The sequence below is a fragment of the Petromyzon marinus genome, chromosome 33, assembly GCF_048934315.1.
Source record: "Petromyzon marinus isolate PM22_M1 ecotype Great Lakes invasive population chromosome 33, UKy_Petmar_22M1.pri1.0, whole genome shotgun sequence".
Taxonomy (NCBI): Eukaryota; Metazoa; Chordata; class Hyperoartia; order Petromyzontiformes; family Petromyzontidae; genus Petromyzon; species Petromyzon marinus.
In genome coordinates this window covers 5423525-5444224 of record NC_133699.1, presented here as the reverse complement: position 1 = coordinate 5444224, position 20700 = coordinate 5423525, and the positions used below count along the sequence as shown (strand labels likewise).

Sequence of the window (20700 nt, the reverse complement as noted above, 5' to 3'; positions counted from 1 at the left end):
AGCTGGAATTATTGCTTGATTAAGTTGATAGAAAAATCGGTTAAGACATTTTAGTAGACTTTACTCGGCCCCTTGAAAATTGATGGCCGACCCCACATTTTTCCTCCTGAAGGTGGGACCCGCCCCACGCCACCCCCCCCCCCCCCCACAAACCACGGCCAGCGTCACGCGCCTGATAATGTCGATGATGCCAAAGCCCCATCCATCACCTCCCGTCCAGCGGCACGTGTGAACAGAGGTGGAACTTTTTTTTTCTTCCAACTATAGCATATTCTTCTCCTCCTTAACCGGGGCTCTATTTGTCCAATTGTTTTAGCAATCAAACCGATAATCGACAGGGCCACGGATTACCTAAATAATTGGACAGCGTAGCTCTGCAGATATGACGCACGAACCCTTTTGGCCCAGGCATTCACATGCGTGTGACCATTTTGCTCGGAGACGAGGGGTGGAGGTCTATGGCGTTTGGCGACCTCAGTTAAAATTGGCCCTCGTCAATCGGTGAGCTCCGCATGGGCAGTTCCACAAGTTGGGCAACGGTCACGGATGCAATTTTTTTTAAATCGCCTTAAATAGGAATTATGGTTTTAGCGAACGTTGCGTATTCACGGGCGAAGTTGGTGGTTTCGACACGCGCGGTGCCGAATATGCACCATCGCCAGCCCAGCTTGGAAGAATGAGTCGGGTTCGTCGGAATGCATCCGGCATGACGGTGGTGCTTTGCGAGCTGTGTTCCGGTTCTAATCGGTTGCCAGACTGCGCCCAAGTAAACATCCACTTCACGATTGAAAGCGGACGAATGCTCTCGTCTTCAAAGCGTTCAAAACCGTGGAGCTAATTGTATGTAATAGACTGCATCGTAGTTGCATGTGGACAATACAAGAAGCAGATAAGGTCCAAAAATCACCAACATGCTGCCAAATTGTATTCACCCACTCATTGGCCCCTGAGTCAGCAGTGTTCAGCTTGATAAGATCTCCGGGGAATCCGAGCGTGCAAAGAGCCGACATCCGTCCAGCATGCGTGCACACTTCTCCACATCTAAGGGGCCGTCCATAAATGACGTCACGCGATTTTGGACGATTTTTGACCCCCCCCCCCACCTAGTCACACGGCGTCACAAAAAGTCAGACCCCCCCCCCTCAAATATGACGTCACAAAGCTCTGCCCCCCCCCTCCAAAAAATAAAACATGCTTCAATTCGCTTTAAACTATTGTCTTTGTAGTGCGTATTTAATGTGGCGCTGCACTCTGATGTTGTAGGAGAAAATATTTATTAAAAAGTCTATTTAATTAAGTAGAATGTGTTGTCTGTATTTATTTAAAGTTGCGCATTTTGATGTGACGTCACATTTCTCACCCCCCCCCCTTCTTCACACATCGTCACAAATGTCTGACCCCCCCCCCCCCAGGTGCGTGACGTCATTTATGGACGGCCCCTAAACTTAAAACGAATCTATATTTTATTTCACCAGGTGAGGCCAACTGAGCTATATAGCTGTTTTTCAGAAGCGACCTGGTTGCAAATGATAATTCGACGAAGTGGCTTATCGCGTGGAAGTTGATAGCAGGCTCCAAAGCACTCTAAAGCACATGCTGAGTCTAAATGTGGAGTGAAAAACCCGGAGGACTCGGAGAAAAAAAAAAATCCACGCCACCACGGGAGAGAGAGGAGAGAGAGAGAGCCACGCAAACTCCAAATATACAACAGGATCAAACCCACGACCTCCAGCATACCCGGCGAGGCAGCTAACATCTCGCCACCGCGGCCAACCGTTGACTTTAGCCGGCCGCAGAGAGGCGGTGCTGCACCTGGAGCATGACGCACGCTCGCCCAGCCACCCCTGCCCCACATCGCCCAGCCGCTCGCCACGCAACCCTCCGCCCTCTCCAGTGCACTTTAGTCACTTGCCGGATGCATGGATCGTGGCGTGGCGGCGTGGCGGGGGGGGGTTTTCCTGTGTTTTGTCACTGCTGGTTTCGCCGTGACGCGCCGAAGTTGAGAGACCCCCCCCACCACCACCACCCCCCCTGACCGTCACGGGACCCTCCGCCGTTTTAAACCGGAGAGCAGCGTTGTGCGTGCGCGCGCGCGCGCGAGACCGCCGCCGCGTTCGTGAAGCTGGAGTCGATCGCGCGCGGTGCCGATGTTTAGCGGATTTACTCGGGCGAGCGCTGCGCAGCAGGTAACGCGCCGCTCTCTCATCCGTCGTCTTTCCATTAGTTTGCCGCCGCCGCCGCCGCTGCCGCTGTGTAGATGCCTTTTTAAATTTGTCGCGGCTCTCGTCGTCTGTGGTCTGCAGTTGAGTTTTTGAGGTTTTTTTTTATCCCCCCCTCTTCTTCCGCTTGTTGTTATCCCCGCGTGCGGCACGGAGAAAAGTGAGCGGTTTGTTTCGCGGTGCCACGGAGCGATCGATCCATCTTGTGCCCCCTTGAGTTTGTCCTCCGCTTAGAAAACAAACCAACGAACGTTGTCGTTTAAAACAGGGCCGGGGCAATTATACGAGAGAGCAGTGGGGGGGTAGGGGGTTCGTTTCCACGTCCTGTTTATTTCTTTATTTTGATTTCTCCCTACGGATTTGGTCGTTTGGAGAATGCCGTGGCGGCGATTTTCGTCGCCACGGCGCTCGGGTCGCCTGGGAATTAATCGCTTCAGTTATTGCATGGCCACAGCGTGAGATTTGTATTCACCCGATTGTAGGTTTTTTTTAATGTTCGGATTCTGTGGACGTGAGCAGCTGGGAAAAGTGTGTGGGGGTGGGGGGGTTGCTGAGTTTGGGTGTTAGGGGGGTCGGATGCAATAATTCGGAGCGTGAAATGTCACGCCGCTGATTTTCAATGACACGTTGAAAGGGAGTTCATGCCTGTTCGAGTGCAGTTTGTTATCATCTGCTTGTTTGTAATTTAATACAAATTCCTCTTCAACTGGCTCTAGATCGACCTGTTTCCGCTATTTGTTTTTAGTGCCTTGAGATGCGCTTGTGAAGCACAAATTGTCGTGTTTCACGAGTGCAGTTGTTTTTTTTTTACGAAATAAAACTGTAGAGACACGCGACATCTGTGTTCGGGGACCGCGGCTGCCGATTTGCATGCGGGGTTATTAAAAGGACTGGGCAGGGTTTGGCTTCCGTGTTGGGCTCCCAGTGGCTCCTTGCCCTGCAACATTTTTTTCCTCGCTCACGAATGCTGCGAGTTAATATTTTGTCTCGAGAGCCAATCAGATTTTTTGCTTTTATGTGCATTTTATTTTTAATTTTATTTTCTTATTTTTATTTTCTATCTACGTGACTTTACCGAAAGAACCAAGAATATGTTATATATGATTTTACCCATGATGCTCCACAACATTGCGTCATGAGTTTTGTATACAACTGTCGTTTAGATGGGAGTGCTCGTATCAATAACGTCCAGTGACCCCACAGAAGGTCGAAACGAGGCCACAGGTTGTTTGCTTAAACAAATGGGGCTCAATAAGATTTTGGTCTGGAAAGCCAATTGGCTGATGGGCCTAAAACATATATCTATATATGTGGAGTTCTGCTCCACGATAAAACATCGTGAGTTGCCCACCAAACACCGACTGTACTATTCCACCCTTTTCGCCACTGCAACCAAACTTTATTTTTTTAAATTCATAACTATTGTTGTGCTTTTAATTTACTCTCGAACAGCGTGATCTATGGCCAAGTAAACGGTCATTGAAAACAGCACGCGACCCTGTGAAAGTGTGTGATAAAAAATAATAATAAAAGCACAAACATGTTACCAAGTGGCTTGAAATGCACTTGATCTCATTGTATCTCGGAAGATAAGGAAGAGCTGAGCATACCCAGATGCTTGAACGGCGGTGGCGAGATGTTACCTACCTCGCCTGGTACATAGCAGGTTCGTGGGTTCGATCCTGAACCCTGACATCTGCTGCTGTATATTTGGATTTTTCGTGTCTCTCTCCCCATGGTCGAGTGTGTTTTTCTCCGGGTCCTGCGGTTTTTCCTCCACATTTAAAATCAATGTGCCTTTCGGCTATTTGGCTGCTATAAATTTCAATGCGATCGTTTGTGGCCAGGTCATGAAAAAGAGCTATATCGCTCTGGGCCTTACCTGGTCAAATAAAAATTGTTTAGAAGTTTAGTTTTCATGGGTAACAACCGTGCTTAACAGGTGCTACATTGGGTGCAGCACAGCAACATAAATTGATGTACTCTACTCATATACCACCCACATGTATTGCTTCCCCCAATCACCAACCCGCACTGACCGGCGTGGCGAAGTATGGTCAAACGATCCCCGACGAGCAGACACGGCATGGGGGAGGGAGGCGATCATCCAGCAGTGGATTCACAAAAGGGCTGTGCGTGTAAAAACAATATATATAAAAAAAGCTTTGGTAAATTGGACTTCTTCAAAGCCCATGAGTGTAAGGGGCAAACACTGGGTGCTATGGGCACTTAACACCACCACACTGTAAACAGCGCGTGAATGACCACGTGATGCCTGTGACTGACACTGGGACTGGGTTGATGTTTAACATTCGGAAAACCAACTGAATTTCACAATCGCAGCGGTTAACCTCCAAAAGTACTAATTATTACTATTACAACTGCCCCTTTTCCCACCACTGTGGCACTGACTAAAGCCGGTGGCAGTTGTTGCGATGGTGGAGGTGGCGATTATGAGGATGTCTATGAGGATGTTGCAGACCGAAAGGTGACCCTTGACACCTGCGTCTGCCCTTTGACCTCCAGTCAGCCGGAATTTCACCACTCTGCATGGCGACAACGTGCAACATAGTCTGGCACATGCACCGCCATCGACACAGTGGCGGACGGCAGCCGGTGCTGCTTATGATGAAGGTCGTTGCATTTGGGTGGTGGTCATGTCAGAATCATGGTCGTGGAATTGCAGGTTATGGTGGCAGTGAATATGGTGATGGTGGTGGCGATGTTCATCATAGTGGTGGTGGTGGTGGTGACGGTGGCCACGTTCATTGACTCCAATGGTGGTGATCACGGTGAATATAGTTAAAGAATGTGCACGTGCAGCCCTTTTGTCAATCCACTGCTGGATGAGGGCTTCCCCATGTGGGTCCTAAGGGTTACTTGACGCTACTTCTCGCTGGTCTGGTCCGAGTGGGTTAGCAACTACCGGAAGCATAGAACTGGACCACGGCACAATCCAGGCTCAGATCTGCTTGGTGAATGGTAATTGCAGTAAATATGGCTGTCCCGGTTGTGAACACGTGACAATGGCGGTTGCGTGACGGCAGCGATAGCAATTGTCCCAATGCCGCCGGTGGTGTTGATTATGGCGATTGTGGCGGTGGTGCTTACGGTGGCGATAAGAAAATGATGACAAGCGGACGATAGTGGTCACGTGACGGTGGTGGTCACGCGATGCTACTGGCGGCGGTGGCGGCGATGGCGACGATTATCGTGACTTGGTGGTGGTGTGAAGATGGTGGTGGCTTCACCGCGTTGGCGACGATTGTGCTGATACCCCACCGCTGGTTGGCGGTTGCGATGTTTCCCGCCGTAGGATCTTCCACCGGCACGTTGACATCGCCTCCCATGACCATGATCCACCAGACGGAGGAGAGGGGGCCCGCCGTGGCTTTGCCCGTTTCCCCGTCGCTGAGGAACGGCGACCTGCCCTCCGCCAAGAAGCGCAGCCGGAGAAAGGTGATCATGAACCGACTGCAGGCGAAGGGCTCTAAAAGGCCCGGGTGTCCTGAGAGCATCGAGATCCAGCCGGTGAGAGATCGTGGCGGCGGCAGGAGGTCGAGCCTCGGGGGCGGAGGGACCGCCGCGTCCGCTGGGAGGGCAGCACCAATGTCTGCCAAGGAGCTGTACGTGAAGCACGTGGTGGACGAGTTGGTGGAGACGGAGAAGACCTACGTGGCCAACCTGCGCTCCATCATCGAGGTGCGTGTGTGTGTTGTGCGCGCCGCAGAGCGTGTGGAAGCTGCCTGCCCTACCGCTCCATACCAAGCTCCAGGTCTTCTCGGTCACAGTTATGCCCTCCTACAGGAACACGTGCGCCGGTTTGAAAAGTGAAGGCTGGCCAGCCTATGATACATCCTGGGTTAAACCGATTTTCTGGACACAGTCCTATCGGGGAGCTTCTCTGGCAAGCAAGGCTGCGTTGGTTGGGTTATGTAGGCCTCATGGCCAGCCACCGTTTGCCCAATCATCTTCTGTTTGGCACGGCACGGAATACAGAAGGGATGGGCTGATGCGGTGCAGGATGACTTGGAGCTGAACGGACTTTGGCCTCGATGGAGGAGGCTCGTGACGGACGAGTCTGGGCAGTTGGAGGCAGTCGCCCTCCAACAACAACATCGGATGGTACAAATCAATTTCTGTCGCCCAAACACAGGTGTCGATTCCCGGACTGTCCCGGGTCAAACCCGGACAGGAGTTAAACACGAATCCGTGGCAACCCAAGTAGCAGGGGACAATGCGTGACCCACTCGCACTCCAGCCATGCTCGCCTTAATAGGTGCTTGCCGACTGCGAACGCTCCCGGGCTGTGTAGTCAGATTGAAAACAAGGCCTCTGGGGGGTAGTTTGCGTGTGGGCAAGGTGCGGCGGCATTGTTCAGTAACCACACTTTATTGGAATCCAAGTTTGGTGGGCCAACTTCCTCTATTGCAGCCCCCCTCCCCCCACCGTCTGCCCCATAGCACAGCGATTAGAGCGGAGTGATCGTTCTGTGTTTACAAAGCACGATACAAATAGAGGCCCCCCCCCCACCCCAAGGGAGTGAGTCGATGAATTGTGGTGAATTCGGGTTCTTCATTGCGACCCACAAATGGATTGTTTACCTTTTCCACTCTCTTTAGTTGCACTTTTCTTCTCGCCATTGTTGTTTTGGTCAAGCCGTATTTTTGTGGTCAGGTCGGAATTTATTTCTGGTTGACACGTGGCCCCTTTCTGGCACAAATGGGCCACCCAGGAAGCGCCATAGGTCGAAACGTATCGTGAGTATATAAATCGAAATCAGAATCATGACCATACCCCGGCATGGGTTGTCGATGATGGGGAGCCGTGTACTTTGGAGCGTAGAAGTACAGTACAAGGATGGAATAGTTTAACACGTAGGCTTTCGCGACCAATATCATCCATAATACAGGTAGGTGTATTGGGTTCGATCGCGTAAATATATAAATGTGTTGTTAAACCCACCACCACCCGACACAGCCAACTAGTAAGGATTGTCAAGTAAACAGAACATGCCAATTCGTCACTAGTACAGCACACCGGTGTGTTGGAGAGCCAAGCCACAACAATTACAATCTGAGCACGACGTTTCGCCAGTAATACAACTAGCTTCACCAGGCGGCAGCCAGATCGATGGACTAGCTCGTAACAAAATTTGCAATAATCGCAAAATAATGGATTCTTGCAAACGACAATTCTGCCTGTGTGCGTCTCGAGCATAGGAATCGATGTCCCTCGCCGAATAGACGCTTGGTTACATATCGCCAATGCTGCTCACCGCGGCGGGCAGCGGCGGTGGCGACACAAAACAGCCGAACGGTGCTGAACGACAGATGCATTGTGCCATTCTCAGTTCCAGCGGGACAGGTGTATCCCATGGTTGTAAATAACAAGAGACGGGCCCACAGGGATGTATTTTGTGATGATTGCCAATTACGTGAGAAAAGGCGTGTCGTGCGGTGTGGTTTTCGGTTAGAGTATAAAGGCAGATGTGTCTTGCGACCGTCACCGTATTTTGTAGAACGTCATTCACAATAGAATGACAGATATATGTTGCAGTTGTCAGTGATGATAGATATAAGAATGTTGTGGCTATCATTTGCAACAAAAGTACACAGAATAACAGTAATAACCGGCACTAGTGCCATGCTAGGTGTACGGACAAAGACAAAGATCCCCCATATAGCCTTTAACAGACTCTTAGGGCAAGTGCTGTTAGCGAGCACCTACGTACAAAGGCCGGCATGGTGCATGAGGGGGTTGGTGGCCAGCACCACGCCCGACCACCTTTGTCTCCCCAGTGGCAATGTTTGTTCACACTGCTGAGTCGACCTAGAGGAGGCCCAGGACCAATTAAGATAACAGTCGCTGGTGTTGGCCACGAGCGGGAATCGAACTCGGGACGCAGGAGTTCTTAGCGCAGCGTAGCGGTCACCGCCGTACCTACGGACGCACGCTCGCTCGCACGCACAACTCAACGCAAAAACCTCGGGCAGCTGCGCAGCTCTCTGGTGTAGGCCGGGATTGGCTCCGTGGTGTGTGTTGGCCCGTCTTCGTTTTCGGGGTTTTTTTCCTTCCTCCATTTTTCCCGGAGGATTTCCACCGGGCGAGCGCTCTCCGAGGGTGCGGGTTTCTTCACGCTCGCCACGCTCCTTAGCCAGCAGCAGCAGTAGCTGCTGCGCTCGCGACGCAGATGTCGATTTATTGCTGCTGCTCAACCCGTAGCCATGCAAAAGAGAGAGAGAGAGAAAGAGACGCCAGAAACTCTTTTGTGAAAGGTGGCAGAGGAGCTGCCACCTGACGCGATGTGGAACATCGGCAGCTGCCCCTTCGTCATTCAGGTGCGGTGCGAAGGATTACATCGAGCGGTTGTTTTATTATTTCATTTTATTTCAAACATTTTTTTGAACCCGGATCATCCCTCGAGGTGGAAACAATCCCGGTTGCCCTGGGTGTCAAGTGACACACGCACGGCATGACATATATACACACGCACACACAAACATCTTTAACAATCTACAGCGTGTGCAGTATGTTCTTGGAACGAAATAATAACAAATATCATTATGGAACCTCAACAACGGGAACGTGAAGCTGTTGGGGCAAGTGCTGTTGGTAAGCACCTATGAAGGCCGGCAAGGCACACACGTGGGTGGGTGGCCAGCATCACGCCTGGCCGCCTTTGTCTCCTTAGTGGTGATGCTTACTTACGGCACTAGGTACTCATTTGAGGCTGAGTCGACCTAGGGGAGGCCCAGGACCGCTTCAGATAATCGTCACTGTTGTTGGCCATGAGCGGGGATCAAACTCGGGTTGCCTGGTTCGTAGCGCAGTGCGCTAACCACTACACCACCACTTCCTACGAAGTCAAACACACACACACCCACGTAGTGCACACCCCCATTGTGTTTTAATGATGATTGAAATTATTTGAAACAGCCGGCACATTTTTCTGTTTCTCGGCGGCGATTTTGATTGCGGAAATTCTGCGGTCATCCCGAGCCCCCCCCCCCTCTCTCAAATCATCAGTCAGTCTCCTCTCTATGGAAGATTGCTCATTCTCTGCTGCAGCGCGCCCCTGTCTGAACGTGACTGCGGCCCCGCTGTTCAGTAACAGCGGGGCATATTTATTTAATGGAGACTGAGAGAGGCAGAGGCAGACTTGTACATATATGTGTGTGTATGATTGAACTTCTTTCGCACCGTATGTAGCCAACCGTGCTAATCGGAGACTTGCGTCATCGGCAGAGGAAGGTTGCGAGTGAACCTGGTGCTGAGCAGAGGCCAGGGAGTCAAGAGCACGGACGGCTGGGGGAAGGGAATCTCAGACTACGACGGACGCTTACGTACACGGCACGATGCACGCGTCGCGAGCGCAAGAAGCTTATTCAAATGGACCAATCGGCGAATCGTTACGCGCCTTACTTTTGAAGTTGCCGCGCAACTTCAAAAATCATTCTCGCAGACACCTGACCCGGCGCGCCAATTGAGATCCAATTGAGTCTCATTTCTCTGGGGGCGCGCGGTGGGGGGTGGGGGGTACTCTCAAGGAGCACGACCCCCAGGACGAGTGCAGCAGCAGCAGCTGCAGCAGCAGCCTCGCTACACCCGCTGTGTCTCGCGGGCGCTGGGGACACCGATCCGTGACCCCGGCTCTCGCCGCGCAAAGTGGCTCATCGCCAGCTCTTGAGCGCGAGAGCTTTGAAACCGGCGTCTGGAAGCGGTGGCCCGTGCCAGCCTTTTGCAGGCACGGGCAAGCAGCTGGCCGATTTCGGCGCGGTGGGGGTGGTGTGCCCGTAACTCACCTGCCAGATGGTGTCTTCTTACACCGGCTATTGGTCGCGGCCGCGGCACGGCGCATCTTATTTGCTCTTCGCGGTTGTTGTTGTCGTCGTAGTTATTTTGTTTTGAAGTCTGCGTTCGAGGCAAAGAGCGATGCGGCGTGGGGGAGGCTTTTATCCACAAGCGGATTGACCAAGGGCTTAGTAATTCACTGCCAATATTGTTCACTCCAGTTTATGTCGATGGCTCTCGCTCCGGTTTTGTTCGGCGCTTCATTTCAGCCAGAGCCGCCGCCCGGAACGGAAATTATTCTGAAATGCCACTTTCATGTGGCCTGTGTTTAACGAATGCATTTATAGGATTATCGGCATAATATCAGGTGACGCAACATCGGGTAATACAATAATGTGGGGTAAAATAATCTATGAAACATTACGGGTAGGCATGTGCCTTATGCTCTGGTGGTTGTGTCTTATTGCCTTTTATGGCGAGCGTTCTGGAAAATATCGAGTGAGAAAATAAGCCCCTGCTGCTTATATTCCCTAACGTCACCGCCGCTGTTTGTGGCGAGAGCTTGCGCGGGATCTGTTGCACTGGCAGCATCCGTTACCACCCTCTCAAAAAAATACCTTTCCTCCTCTCCCTCCATCACCAGCTGGCTGACTGGAAATTTTCACGGCAACCTTATCCACTGCGAGAAAAGCGAAGCCGGATAACCTGCGCGGTCAAATTCGTTTTTTAGGCCGTGCTCATTTCTCTTTGGCGGTCTCCCCAAAAGCTGTTTTCATTTTTATTTTCAGGAGATGTTTGGCTCGAGATGCCTGGCCAGTCGCCAAGAATTTTAGGGCGGTGGATAAAATGTACGCGCAGATCGCACCCGATTATGTGACCTATCCAGTGGTCGCCGGATTCACCTCCCCACCACCACGGGAATTGAAAGATGGGCAAGTGTGTGAAATTCTCCCGCCTCTGTCCACTCAGCGGTAATAAACGGCTTCACCTCGGTCAGCCGATCGGAAGGTCGCGTGTGTGGTGGGGTAAGGTGTGGGCCACTCCCGCCTCTTTAACGACGTTATGGCTGCCTCTAGTGGAGGCTCCTTCTGGCAGCAGTGGGGTGAGCAAGCACTTGCAGGGCTTCCCCCCTTACCTCCTCCTTCACCTGGGTGGCCATTAAGGTTCACAAGTTCAGCTGTAAATCGTAAAGGGAAAGACGGGTCACTTCTGGGACCTTGTCGTGGGGGGCGCTGGCTCGTTGCGCTGGCGGCGGCCAGGGGCTGTGGAGGGGGGGGGGTCCCTGTTTGTGCGGTGGATATTCTCGTGAAAGAAAATTGTCAAAGAATCCGAAGCCTACAGAGTGTTGGCGCTGTACAGTTCGGGTGATGCGCGTCTCTTACAACTGAAGTCTGCTAGGGTGGCACAAAGGTGGGGGGGGCCCAAGGGTCCGTCTCGTTCGCTTAACTTCACCTGAACATTTTCTAAGACTAACCTTGGATTGCCCTCATGATTTAATTTAAACGAGGAAGTAAAAATCGTGCACACGCGCGGGTTCTGGAACGCTCCCCCCCCGCCATGCGTTTTTGCCCTCGCAGCGAGGTGAAGTCACTTCGAGGCGTCATCGCGAGGCAATGTTTAATTTACCTCTGGGTTTTCGATATCTAAACAACGATGGGTAAGGAGAGACCGTAGTAATCTCATTAGCTCCGCCCCCGGACGTTTTGACAGCCAATCACGAGACGTTTTCATCGCTGTCATTCCACGTGCCAGGGTGAACTGGTGACGCGGTCCCAGTGATGCACATGCGGTCCTATTCTGCAGTATAAACCAGTCCAGTTGCCACTGACCTTTGCACAAGGGTTAAAACCCCTCCACCCTCGGGCAACCCTTTTGTCAAGAGATCCAGTTTTCCACAGCGCAAGTCACAAAGATCATTGCAGCATTGTACAAAAATGAAATGTATTTTGGACCGTCTTTACAAGCGTTATCGTGACCCCCATGTTATAGACACACAGACTGACAGATGGACGGGGGGGACCAACGGAGCTTTTATGCATTAACGCTTTCACCCTTGATTGGAAAGTGCTACATTAAAATAAAAACACCCACATGGCCTTCAGGGGACGGAAATAAAACAAACTCACTTTACCCTCATTTACATGACGTGAAGGTGCCATTCAGAATGCGTTCCAGTCATAAATAATGCATCCAAAGTTCACGCGGAATAAATCTGCGGCGGAGCAGCCGGGACGCGGAGCGGTCCCCGGGGGCGCACACAACTGCGCGTACACGTACGCACGCACACAACTGCGCGTACACGTACGCACGCACACAACTGCGCGTACACATACACACGCACGCGACTGCGTGTACGTGCACGCACGCCCGGCGCTGTGAATTTAATTCTATCCTATTTGCACGACCGACACTCCCCCCCCTCCCCACGCTGCCGCCCAGTTGCTGCAGGCAGTCACATGGTAAGGGTTTGCCGTTTGAGCCTAGTGGGCTGCCCTGATTAATACTTTGTGAGTGTGGAATGGGATCTTAACAACGACGGTGGTGAGGGTGGTGAACGGTCGGGAGAGGGAGGTGCAGAGACCTCATGTCTGAACTAAACTTTTTTTTTACGTTTTATTTTAGCAGGTAAGGTCCGCTGAGCTACGTAGCTCTTTTTTCGAAGCGATCGGGCCACAATTGATAGCTGAATGGAGTAGCTTATCATGTGGAAATTTATATAAGTCAAATACTCTTAAACGGATGCTTATAAATATGGAGGGAAAACCCGGAGAACTTGGAGAAAAATCCACGCGACCACCGGTAGAGAGACACGCAAACTCGATCCCGACCCTGACGCCTGTTGTATATTTGGAGTTTGCGTGTGTCTCTCTCCGTGGTCGCGTGGATTTTTCTCCGGGTCCTCCGGTTTTCCCCTCCACATTTAGAATCCACTTGCGTTTAGAGTATTTGGTCGCTATACATTTTTTATACTCTTTGGTTCTATTCAGAATCGCTATACATTTTTTAAGTGATAAGCCACTTCGTTGAGCTATCATTTGTGGCCAGGTCGCTTTTGAAAGAGAGCTACATAGCTCAGTGGGCCTTACCTGTTAAAATAAAAAGCAGTTTATATTTTTGTAGTTTATAGATGTCCGATGTTTCTCTCTCTCTCTCCCTCGACCGTGCAGCGTTGCCCGCCACTGTTCGTGTTGCCAATTCTCGACGCTGCAGCTGCAAATTCTAAAGTAACCATCGAGTGATCCACTCGAATCGATTCCCGAAGAAGCTCCCGGCACGTGGTTGGCGAAACGTCGGGCATCGTGCCGAACGGCACGCGGTGCCGCGCGGGGACCGCGCCGGGAGCACTGCAGCGTGACGTCTTTATTGGCAACTGCGCATTTCCCGGATGAGACCTTCGGAGGCCAAAGTGCAGAATAAAGAAAATAACAAGCAAGCGCGCGTCCGTACGTAAGCAAACGTTCGCCAATTTGCTCGAGTGCTCCAGGCGCCGAGCAGCTACGATCGCAAACAACGGGAGCAACAACAACAAAACAGCAGCAGCTACAACGCACGTGTAGGTCAAGCGGTCGGTACTATATTAAATTTAAAGGCCATTTTGTACGCATACCCGCATGCGTTTGGCAAGACCTCAATATTTGCCTTTAACAAATGCTCTCGACAATCACAACATCAGCCGCCGTCTGAATTGAAAATGGGAGCTTGAAGTTGTTACAGCATATCTGGCCTGTCTTTCTCCACAATGTGGCGTTCTGGCGGGGACATGGGGGCGGTGGGGTGGGGCGGGCGGGTGGGCACGGACGAGGGGGGAGGGGAAGGAGAGACACTTCCCAACTCCGTTCTTTCTGCCCTTTTGTCTCCTTGTCAAAACAATGACGAAACCGTTTGCTGGCCGCGATAGCGGACCCTCGCGAACAGCGCCAGCCAACAAAGGACAGAACGGGCTGCCTGCAATACCACCCAGCTCACCGATGGTAACGCAGGCACCCACCGTCGTGACAATAGCAATTTGGTCCCCATACCCATGCCGTTCTTACCGCAGGGTTATCGCGGAGGCACCGTGATTCAAGGGATAGGTGCAGTCCGTCGATTTTACCACGTGGCTTTTACAAAAAAAACAAGCAGTCTGGTAAACAAACAATATTGTAACCGCGTGACGCTGGCATACGTGGCAAACCCTTTTGCGAATAACCTCAACGGAATGTTCAAGTCTGCCGCGAAGGGGGCGGCGCACGATTGCGATCAATCTCGGCCATCACCGTCGTCGGGTAAGCAGCATCGTGCGCGTTTATGCAGGAGCTGCGGGGGGCCACGGCGGCGAGGCGTTAACTACCTCGCCTGGTGTGCGGGAGGTCGTGGGTTCGATCCCGACCCTGACGCGTATACACTTGGGAGTTTGCTCGTGTGTGTCTCTCTCTCTCTCTCCCCTGTGTCGCGTGGACCTTTCTCAGCGTCCCCTGCAGGAGAATTATAACGGCGCGCAGGGTCGCACTTCACAGCCGGGCAATGTTTTCCATCGCGTTTGATTTCATGCAGGGATGAAAGAAACATCCTCGCCACAAATCGCACGGTGCTGAGACGATGTAAACCACCACCGCTGATTTACACGAAATAAATAATAAAGTGGGGACGTCTTTGATTTCAAGTGGAATATGACAGCAGTAATAATAAACAATCAAATATAAACCATAATAAACGTTTTTGGGTTAGATCGCGTTTTTGTAAATGTGTCGTAACCCTCCACCAGCCGACACAGCCAATCAGCAAAAAGTGTCACGTTGACAAAAGACAAATAGTTCACTACTTTAGCCCACCGGTGTGTTGAAGAGTGAATCCACAACATGTACAGTTTTTGAGTACGACGTTTCGCTGGTAATTACATCCAGCATCATCGGGCAATTCGCCAGAATGATGAAGCCCTCTCCACTTGCTCCCGCTCTCAAACAGAGCAGCAGCAGGGTGACGTCATCATTGAACTCATTCAGGTGCAGTGATTTGAGGCAGAGGGGGGCGGGTATTTTAATTATATAATAGATTGGTAATCAGTCAATTGTTACGATTAGTAATGAGTTGTAGATTAGTAATTAGTTGTAATTTGTGTTATTGTAATTATATGCTACGTTAGTAATCAGTTAATTAGTATTTGTTTCCCCTATAAAGGAATGGTAACATGTATTATTAATTATTTACGTGAGTAAATGCCTCGTGCGAGTTGTCATTCCAGGGAACGCGGTTTGTTGTTGAAACTTAAAACATTTATTCTAGATTTGAGTGTTTTCGTGACTGCAAGAATCCATACTCTTTGGTTTTATTCGGTAAAGTCACGTAGTTATAAAATAAAATAAAAAAACTAAATTAAATCACGACGTTTCGGAAGCAACACAAGCTTCCGTCGTCAGGCGTGATTTAATTTAGTTGTTTTTTTCATTTTTATTTCATTAAATTTTTTTACCTACGTGAGTTTATCGAATAAAACCAAAGAGTACTTAAACCATTTGTAGTGAATACTTTTCAGGAGCCCGGCGGCCGCCGAGCGGCGTGTTTTTTCTCGCGTCCATAAAATATTCACGATGCCGTTTGAGGTCCGGGGAAATATTCCAGTTAAGAGTGATGGCGGGAGCTGAGGGTCAACAGCGGTAGGCATAGGACAGGCGGTGGGTGGGAGAGGGAGCAGTGGTGTCGCCGCGCGCTGTGAACAACCGACATCACCGCGGCGTGCTGTGAAACCGGCGAACCGAGTTCGATTCCGGGCCACAGCTAGCATCGGTGATAGCTGAACCCGTCCTAGGCCTCACCCCCCTCCCAATACCTAACACCCACGCCTGGACCAGCATGGTGATGTATGGTCAAACAATTCTCATAACTGGTACGGCTTTGGGAGGCCTTTATCCGACGGTGAATTTTACTGTAAATTTTTATTTAAACTTGCGTGTATTCAGAGAAAATCAGGGTGGAACAATTCAGAATTTTTTTAAAAATATATATTTTTTAAATATAAGCACCTCTAGTGGCTGCAGGGGTAAACCCATTTCCACAACAACAAATGCTAATTGACAAACGTGGTTGTAAACAGTGGCGGACAATCGAACTTGGGTGGCCGGGCTCACAGTGCAGCGTGCTAACCATTGTGCCACCCCTCCTCCACCCCACGCGAGCCCCCATGGTCGACCAAACAAAACCTGCAGATTTTTGTTTTTTGTCCGTTCCTCTTTTGTTTCTGTTCACCGCACACTGGCCAGTTCGCCATACGGAGGCTTGCGTGAGACACTGGTGTACAAACTCCGTGTTCACATCTGCTCTCATCCACTAAGCCGCCGCTCGTCATTAATCACGACCGCGGCGCATGTGGAGAGGAGTCTTCGTGTGCGCGGGGGGCGGTAGGTGCGGCGGGGGGCGCGGGGGGGTTGTCTCTACGTGTGCGAAGTTGTGGCCGTTTTGTTAAGCGCCGCCGTGAGCTCCGAGTGTGTGCCCCCCCCCCCCCTCCCAAGCCATGAATAGCTCTGACTGCGTTGCCCCCTATTGCCGAATAATCTTTTGCCGAGTCTGACAGGAGCGTCGCTCGCGCTTCTGTGCACCGTGCGGCGCGCACTTGCACCGGCTTCGCTGCTGAAGAGCGGTCGCCTGCCCACGTGTTGCGCCGTACTCCGACGTTTCGTTGACCCCATGCACCATTGCACCCTTGCACCACCCCCCCCCCCCCCCCGAGGACCTGGGGACCTGGGTTCGATTGTGGGCAGCTGCGGACAGTATAGCAGCTTCAAAAACACACTGAAAATGAACTGCAATTTGGTTAATTTCTATTGTGGCTGCAGAAGGATGTACAGTGCTAGTCTCCCACACAGAGAGGGTCAAGTGCACGGCTACTACATTGTAACAGAAGCAGTGCATTGTGCTCCACACCGCGTGTTCTGCTGATGTACAAACAATAACGATGCGTTATTGAGCAGCACAATGGGAATAAAAGCTCTGTCGGGCATCATCAGCAAACAGTGATGCGCTGACGATGAACATGGTGATCTGTTCTCATGTTTGAATAACAAGCGTTGCATCCATCTATGGCTTTGATCTTTTTCGTCTTCTTCCGTACGGCTGATGTGGATGCAGAGCATCAACGACGATGTCACATTCAGCTGGTCAAGCCCAGACAACCGCGTCTGGAGCATGTGGACCGTATCATCGCTGCGACGTCTCGTTCGTGTTTGTGGATCGGGGCGTTGCGTGGTTATACGCTGTGTACGGTCTGTTCTGGATGACCACAGTCGCACACTGCTGGAGAGTTTTTAATTTTATTTTTAAATTTGTGCATCAGCTATCCCCCATCTGCTGCCATGGTTTGTGCACTGGATGCGGTTTAGGGTGGACCATGAGCTTCGTGGAAGGATCTTCTGCATTGGGCCTTTCACAACAAGGTGTTCGTTTGCGAGTTCTTTTGAACTCCATTCAGCTCTCAGAGTTTCATCGGGGTTGTGCTCGCATTGTTTAAGGTTAAGTGCATGGGTCCAAAAGGGCTTGGCGTCACTTCAAAACGATCACAAGGAATGTTAGTGAGGTCCTGATGAATGGCAAAATGGCTGTTTTCCTCGATTAGGTGCTATGTCAGCCTATGGGTCCCCTATGCTAGTCTATAGGTTATATGTTAGTCTATGGATTCTGTGCTAGTCTATAGGTTATATGTCAGCCTATGGGTCTCCCATTCTAGTCTATAGGTTATATGTTAGTCTATGGGTTCTGTGCTAGTCTATAGGTTCTATGTCAGCCTATGGGTCTCCTATTCTAGTCTATAGGTTATATGTTAGTCTATAGGTTCCGTGCTAGTCTATAAGTTCTATGTCAGCCTATGGGTCTCCTATTCTAGTCTATAGGTTATATGTTAGTCTATGGGTTCTGTGCTAGTCTATAGGTTCTATGTCAGCCTATGGGCCCTATGCCAGTCTGCCATTCTACGAGTCCTGCGCCACTCTATGGATCTAGGCGGTGTAGCATCTTCATAGCACGCTGCCCGGGCCCCAACTCCCCGTGTATCCTGGTGCAGCCTGCACATCAGATAGCGACGGCGCTGACGTCAGATTTTTTGCGACGATTCGGCTGCCAATTCGGTGCGTCGGTGCCGCGCATCTACGAGTGGCGCTGCGCCACGGGAGGCTTTGTCGGTTGAACACGTGGCAGGCTTTCGCGACCAAATATTATTCACAATAACGGTTTTTGTGTTAGATCGCGCACGTGTAAATGTGTCGTAACCCTCCACCACCCGACACAGCCAGTAAGGGATTTGTCACGTAAACAAAACGCGACAATTAGTTACTACTTCAGCCCACCGGTGTGTTAGAGAGTAAATCCACAGCATTTACATCCAGCATCATCGGGCGATTTTGGCAGAATAGTGGTCCGCGCGGCGGCTGCGGCGGCGGCGGCAGCGGCGCCGCGTGCCGCTCTGTGCCGAGACGAAATGAGGGACGCAGGGATTTGAGTGCCCCTCGGCGTGCGTTTGCCTGACGTGTGATGCAGGTTGCGTTGCACGTGGGTGGGTGGAGGGGGGGGAGTTTGATGTAGGATCGGTACCTCATTTTATGAACGTGGTTTTTTTTTCGAGTTCGTTCAAACGTATCTCCGAGGACGAGTGCAACTTTGCAGAGAGTCCACAGTGGGCATCTTATGGATAGACTGGTCCCTGTCATGGTGTCGTCGAATTTCCACCATTGGCTCTGAACCATCAATAAGTGCTCCATCACACTTTTGACTTTGAATTGACTTGCAGAATATTATTTTCCTTCTGATTAATAATAATAAATGTACATGTAATAAACTATTTCCGCATCCTTTCTAATCATTTTTAGATGTACATTTTTTTTATGAACTTGGCCTTCCCCATCGAACACACCGTATCCCAAATGCGCTCCCGGGCATCCCTTGCCACGAGACTAGAATCCATTCGTGAGCATCGCAGGGCGTCTGCAGCAGTGCTCGCGTTTTCCGATGAGCGTCCAAAAAAAAAAACAACCTTCCAATCGGCCTGTTTATCCTTCGCGCAGCGACGTCCACACTTTCCCACACGGCTCTCCGCTGTGCAACTGTTTCCCTCACGACAGTCAAAGGGATTTTTGTTTAAATTCTCAGATCTGGAATTGGGCCAAAGTCGAAAGCAAACCGAATTTAACGCGATGGATTTTTTTTTTCTTCCCGTGCGTGGCACGGCCGGGGCTGATCACCATCAACTCGATGCACTTTATATATAACCTGGTTTAAACATGGGTGACGGAAATCCGGATGCCAACCCATGACCTTGGTCGTGCTGACTCAGCACCCTGATCCCGTGCTTCCCGGCCACCTCTGCACAAATGGTCCTGTTTATAACATGAAGCCACAGTAACCATGCCCAGCAATCATGCGCCCCCCCCCTCCTTCCCGGCTACTCAACATGGCCTACTATGGCTACTTCCTTCCCCCGCCACCTTCCCAATCTTAGGGGCTTGGGTAGGGCACCGCGGCATGATGACTGATGGTTCAGAAGGGCAATGGAGCGGTAAGCCAATGAACGGACCGCACCCGAGCGGACGTCGAACGTGGGAGATGGAGCGATGAAACTGGCTCGTGCGTGGGTCCTTGCTGAATTGTTACACGCCGCAACACCACATGCGCACCTTGTTCGTGTGCAGTTTGAAATCCCAACAGGCGCCACCGCCATCATCATCGCCATCATCGCCATCATCATCACTCTCGCGCCTATTTATATGGCATGCATGCTTGGCGGTCAGCCAAACATCCACAGTTGTCTGCGGGCACAGTATTCTCACGTCTCGAAAGCCCTCGAAAATAATCGGCGGACGCGCGCTCGAGCCCCGGCGTTATCGAGAGCAACTGCAGGAACGCTCCCACGCGAGGTACGGCGCGAGGCACGCGGCAGCGTGCCAGCGAGAGCGCGAGCGTGCCGCAACACGGCGACTCACGGCTCGGGGAGCAAGCGGGCCCCGAGCTTTAGCCAAGGTGCAGCCCCCGGTGCCCCCGCCAATCCTCCCACGCCCTCCCTCGCTCGCGATCCCTGCTATCGTTATGTATTTATTTATTTTCATTCATTCCTGGAATCTGGCCCAGGCTTTTACAAAGGTAGAAAAAAAAAAATTGGACGCGATGGGGTTCGCCGTCGGACCTCCCCCTTGTCCACCGCGACCCTGGACGAGGTCACAGGTGCCGACCAGCCTGCCCCTCCCACTGACCCCGGGGGTTAATTTCACCCCGGTGTCGTCTGGGGCGGTGGCCGAGCAGTCAGCACAGCATTATTCTCCACTTGTTGAAGAGGTTCACGGTTCGAGCCCAGCGGTAGCCCTGGTTAATGCTAAATCTGCATCCCCGGCTTCAACGGTGGAACGTTTAAAAAGACCCCGTGGTGTTATTCGGAGGAGGGTGGGTAGGTAGGTCACATGTATTGCCGGCGTCACGGTCCAAGGTTGCCAAGATTGAAAAATGTACTCGGAATTTTTTTTGTATTTTCGTAAAATCACACCGCGGCATCGCCCCCCACTGGCAGAGACTGCACTTGTCGGTGAACCGTCGCCCGTCTTCCTGACGGACTTGCGCCCGTAGAATGGCCCGGATACCAAACGGACCAAAATATTCTTGTTTCCTCACCCAGCACACGACAACCAATATGCCGGTCGCTATTGCTGTGGCTACGAAATCGTGTGCCTACTCCTAC

The 20700-nt window shown here is 51.3% G+C and overlaps 1 protein-coding gene across 2 annotated transcripts in view; it reads left to right on the top strand.

The window, feature by feature from the left end:
- LOC116948350 (uncharacterized) overlaps nt 1–20700 on the top strand; it is a 108681-nt gene that overhangs the window by 26564 nt on the left and 61417 nt on the right. Inside the window, exons 1-2 of one of the 2 annotated variants that reach the window (XM_032964952.2) lie at nt 1443–2186; nt 5536–5921. In XM_032964952.2, coding sequence (XP_032820843.2) covers nt 5568–5921 — 354 coding nt within the window. In that variant the 5' untranslated portion in view covers nt 1443–2186; nt 5536–5567. Of the gene's footprint in view, nt 1–1442; nt 2187–5535; nt 5922–20700 lie in introns of those variants that run through there. The other variant, XM_032964951.2, reaches the window with a different exon arrangement.